The sequence below is a fragment of the Notothenia rossii genome, assembly GCF_949606895.1.
Source record: "Notothenia rossii genome assembly, chromosome: 10".
NCBI lineage: Eukaryota > Metazoa > Chordata > Actinopteri > Perciformes > Nototheniidae > Notothenia > Notothenia rossii.
In genome coordinates this window covers 25,914,955-25,920,288 of record NC_136908.1, presented here as the reverse complement: position 1 = coordinate 25,920,288, position 5,334 = coordinate 25,914,955, and the positions used below count along the sequence as shown (strand labels likewise).

The 5,334-nt window shown below is 42.3% G+C and overlaps 1 protein-coding gene across 1 annotated transcript; it reads left to right on the top strand.

Moving 5' to 3' along the window:
• The first annotated feature begins 218 nt into the window (after nucleotides 1–218).
• Nucleotides 219–3,587, top strand: LOC307022591 (E3 SUMO-protein ligase ZBED1-like). The gene is made up of 2 exons (XM_079655433.1): nucleotides 219–1,996; nucleotides 2,124–3,587. Exons 1-2 carry the CDS (start codon nucleotides 506–508, stop codon nucleotides 2,520–2,522), a joined length of 1,890 nt encoding a protein of 629 aa, XP_079511559.1. The 5' UTR covers nucleotides 219–505; the 3' UTR covers nucleotides 2,523–3,587.
• The last annotated feature ends 1,747 nt before the right edge of the window (nucleotides 3,588–5,334 follow it).

The following is a 5,334-nucleotide window of genomic DNA, read 5'->3' as shown; positions in this document are numbered from 1 at the left end:
TGTGTGTGTGTGTGTGTGTGTGTGTGTGTGTGTGTGTGTGTGTGTGTGTGTGTGTGTGCATGTGCGTGTGTGTGTGTTAGGGGTTTCCCCAACTAATCGACTAGTCGACTACCTTTACCACTAGTCGGCGCTGTAGGCCCTAGTCGACTAGTCATGAAAAAAATTGAGGTAAACGAGGTGCTGCAAAATGCTCCAAAACACGTCCGACATTCTTATGTATGGCAGTACTTCAACGAAGATGTAACCAACTCCACAGTGAAGTGTCAGTTGTAGGGATGTAACGATATACCGATACCGCGGTATCGCGGTAATGAAACGGCTCAATACCGTCGTGAGACTGAAAAGATCTACCGCGATATTACCGTTCATTCATTTATATCTCGCCCTGTAAATAAAAACTGTAATGTTTTTGTTTGAACAGCAGAGGACGCCATAATACTAATCAAGAATACTCCCATCATCCTTTGCGTGCAAGCCCGCCCTCACACTCAGACCCAACGAGAAAATGGCGAATGGAGTAGACGAACGTGCTGACCAACTAAATAGAAATTGTGAAATTGAGGATGCTCCATCGACTTTTAAAGCTGTTGTGTGGCAGCATTTTGGTTTTCCCGTTTCAAGAAATGACAAAGGTGAAAAGCAAACTAACAAACGCCAAACTATTTGCAAATCCTGCCGGGCGACGGTCGCCTACAATTCGGGAAACACATCGAACATGAGAAGTCATTTGTCACATCACCACCCAGAAAAGCTCCGAACACAACAACCTACTGTGAGGAAAATGCCTAAGCCAGGCCAACTGACTCTGACAGAAATATTTGGAGCGCCACTTCCCCCTAACAGTCCAAGAGCTCAGGAAATAACAAGGTGCATCGGCGAGTACATGGCCAAAGACTTAAGGCCGTTTTCTGTGGTCGACAACAGTGGATTTCGGAGGTTAGTAAACACGCTGGAGCCCAAGTATGCCATTCCATCACGGCCATACTTTAGTCGAACAGTGCTACCCGCTCTGTACCAAGAGACAAAAGCTAAAGTGACACAGAGCCTCAAAGAAGCAGAGTGCATCTCAATAACAACAGATGGGTGGACTTCACGAGCTACGCAGAGCTATATTACAGTCACGGCTCATGTTATGACCAGCGAATGGGAAATTAAAAGTTTTGTTTTACAGACGCGGCCTCTTTTCACATCACACACTGGACTAAACATTGCTAAGGTGTTAAAATCTGCTGTTTTGGAGTGGGGACTCGACAATAATCAAGGCATTGCTGTCGTAACAGACAACGCAAGGAATATGGATGTAGCGGTGAGAGAGGCCGGTCTTTCCCCACACATAAAGTGTTTTGCACACACTTTAAACCTTGCTTCAAAAGCGGGTTTGAACGTAAACCGGGCAAGTCGTCTGCTTGGTAGAGTGAGGCGTGTAGCTGCGTTTTTTCACCGCAGTTCAACTGCCACAGCTGTGCTGGCCACCAAACAGGGAATGTTAAACCTGCCTGCGCATAAACTCATCATGGATGTGGTCACAAGATGGAACAGCTCGCTTGACATGCTCGAGCGCTACCTGGAGCAACAACAAGCTATCGCTGCAACGCTACTCAGTGCTGAAGTCAGGCGCAACGCACGCGAGATAGACACTCTTGAACCAGCTGACATCACGGACGCCGAGGACATGGTTCGGCTTCTCTCACCGCTGAAAAAAGCAACCACCGTGCTGTGCGATGAGTCTCGACCTACAGTCTCTCTCATTGTGCCCCTCAAGCACATGATAGAGCAAAGCATGGCACAGTGCGATGAGGACTCCTCCACCATCGCCCAAATGAAGAGAGCCATACTGAAGGACTTTACAGACAGATACCAAGGGGAGCAAAACAAGTTTCTGCAAGAGAGCACTGCGTTGGACCCCCGGTTCCGGAGCTTGCACCAGCTAAATGACAGTCAGAGGGAGGACGTTTTCGACAGGCTGAAGTTGAAAGCCACACAGATGCAGAACCAGGTACATATTTAAATATTCTTTTTGTGTCTGTGTAACTTTTTCAGATAACGTAAGGTGGGTTTGCCTCTGTTGTTTTTGTGAAAAGAAAGATAAGACGTTTTTTTTCTACCTCTGCTTGCTTGCATAGAACCCTAGTGAAACAGAAGGGGAAAGAGCACATGACGCTGAGGAACAATCTCCTCCTTCCAAAAAGACAGCACTCGAAGATCTCCTTGGGGAGTCTTTCAGTGAAGAAGTGCACGTCGCACAGCACAACACTGGTATCCAGGCTGAAATTGACTTGTACCGCAAAGCGACCTCTATTTTACTCTCTGACTGTCCTCTCAAGTGGTGGAGAGACAATGCAAAGTGTTACCCACTGCTGTCCCCCATGGCCAAAGCATATCTCTCTGTCCCAGCCACATCAGTGCCGAGTGAGAGAGTTTTTTCCACAGCAGGGGATATTGTAAACGCCCAAAGATCCCAGCTTCTACCTGGAAATGTTGACATGCTCATCTTCCTGAAAAGAAACCTGTCTGATGAGTGAGTGAGAGAGAGTTTGAGTTGAGTTACTTCAAATCTATTTTATTGCAGGGTCTGATTATTGAATGTTCTTGTTTATTTGCACAAAGAAAATGCATACTTTTGTTTGGTAGTACTTGTTCTTGTTCCAGTCTGTTACTGTTTTGACAATTTAAATGTACTACTATACTAAATGCTGTACAAATCAGATTTATTATTTAATAAAGAAAACATTTTGGAGTAAAAAAAAAAAATTTGTATTTTTTTTTAGAATTTTTTTTTCCTTCAATATATCTCGATAAATATCGTACCGTGGACTTGTTATCGCGGTATTACCGTACCGTGAGTTTTTGGTATCGTTACATCCCTAGTCAGTTGTGTACAGCTGTACTGAAGTACAATACAAATGCATCTGCTATGCGCAACCATCTGAAGATGAGACACCCGCTGCCGACAGCTAGCACTAGCAGTAATGCTAGCACCAGTGAGCAACGGACCGGCGTCAGCACTGAACAGAGGCAAACGAACAGCAAGAAAACACGGGTCAACAGTGATGCGGATGATGAGCTACGGGATTACTGCCAGCGGACACCGCATATCCCCACAATGGATAATCCACTGGAGTGGTGGGCAGAAAACGTGCACCGCTTCCCCCGCTTTCGAGGAGCTACCTGGCTATTCCAGCCACAAGCACCAGGGTTTTTTCCCTGGCAGGCAACACTGTCACCCGAAAGCGGTCAAGCCTCCTTCCCTCACATGTCGATGCGTTGGTGTTCAAACCAAACCAAAAATATGGAAAGGTGGACGTTATCGTGGAGGACAGCGATTAAAGTGTTGCGCACTGGATTTACGTGGCATTTATGTAAACAAGAGTTTTTTGCTGTCGATTTTGGTGAGTCCAGTTACTGTTTGTTATTTACTCAGCCATGTAACACAAATTAAAATGCAGTGTTTAATGTTACTGTATGAGTTCCAATATAAAATACATTTGTACACCTCTCTTTGTGTGTCTTTATTATGACGTAACGACTAATCGACTAGTCGACTACTATTTTGAAAAATGTGTCGACTAGTAAATATTGGTAGTTGTGAAACCGCTAGTGTGTGTGTGTGTGTGTGTGTGTGTGTGTGTGTGTGTGTGTGTGTGTGTGTGTGTGTGTGTGTGTGTGTGTGTGTGTGTGTGTGTGTGTGTGTGCATGTGTCAAAGAACCCCATAGAGCTCAGTTTATAACTTGAATCCTGTGTAAATATAACCTATCTTCCAATTAGATCAAATGTAAAAGTCAGCCAAATTAGTGTTGATAGTGCAAGGAGACGTATTGTGTGAAGAGAAATTGAAGATGTTGTTTAATTGCTGATATATTTATGATCCACGTCAGGTATTCAGTTTCGGTAGCAGTTCTTCCTGTTTGTCCAGAAGTCTTCTCATCAGGGCTCTATAAATAAAGAACTACGGCAGATGTGTAATATTTAATGCAGCCGAACTGTGTATTACAATGCCGTTATGTGATGACTTCAAAGAGAAAAGCAAGCACACTCGGAATAAAGTATATATATTAGGGCTGTCAAGTTAACGCGTTAATAACGATCCAACGATCCATCACACACACACACCCACACACACTTTTTATTGTATTATTATTGTATGAGAGAGGTTCCAGATTGAATTGAGGCGAATATTTGTAATGTTCAGAGGTTGTTGTGTTTAATATTCATGAGAATATTTGTCATTGTTCAAATGATAAACATTTGCATAAAGCATATTTGTTCACTCATATGTGGATAAGATTATTAAAAACTTGAAAAATATTCCTCTAAGGTACATTTAGAACAGATAAAAAATGTGCGATTAATTTGCGATTAACTATGGACAATCATGCGATTAATCGCGATTAAATATTTTAATCGACTGACAGCCCTAATATATATATATTTTTTAAATGTTTTTCGGATTTCATATTGCATTAACACCATATCCCAACATGCATTGCGGCTAAAACATCCAATCACCGAGCTTCAAGCTGAGGATCTTGGGTAATCAGTTCAGTGGGTGTGTATCACAATGATGCTCAAAATGTCCCATATAGGCCTATGTCTGTTTCCGTTGACTTTATTTTGAAATTCAGTTCCTGACTGTCGGCTAAAAAGCCAGAGATTATAGAATTAAATGAATAAATAAAAACAAGGATAATTGTGTGTTATTGTTGAGTAAATAACAGTGTGTTATTTAGAAAATAATAACAAATTAGAAGGAAAAAAATATTTAAAAAATACATATTTCAGTATTCTGAGCCCCATTTATTTTCCTAACGGATGGCAAAATAAGTCTGACATTATACGATTTAAAATAAAAACAATAATCGTGGCTTGGTATTGAGTAAGAACATGTTTTTATGAACCACACAGCTACCAAGACCTGACAAAAATAAGTGGTGCAGGCACGAAACGTGGTGTATCATATGCCCGCAAAACTAGGCCTCAGAACTCAATGGGAATGGTTAGCGTATCATATGCACGCAAAATCGGACTTCTGCGTATCTATTGCACGCATTTCCGATGTGTAAAGTTGTGTCATTTGTACGCAGACTGAAGAGAGTGGGTTGCAACCACAGTATACAAACCAAGAAATGTGTCTCAAGTTGAGATGCTTTTAGCTTTTATTAATAAAGCTTTGTGTAGAAAAAAAAGGCAGAAAAGGTTATTAAACCTCGAGGAGGAGAAGACACAGCTGACATGTTTATATTTGCCCTGGCTGGGCCGAGACGCTTTGCCCTCTCATATTCTGAGCTGAATTAAATTAACTGAGCTCCTTGAGTTGTCTGTGCAGCGAGAAGTGA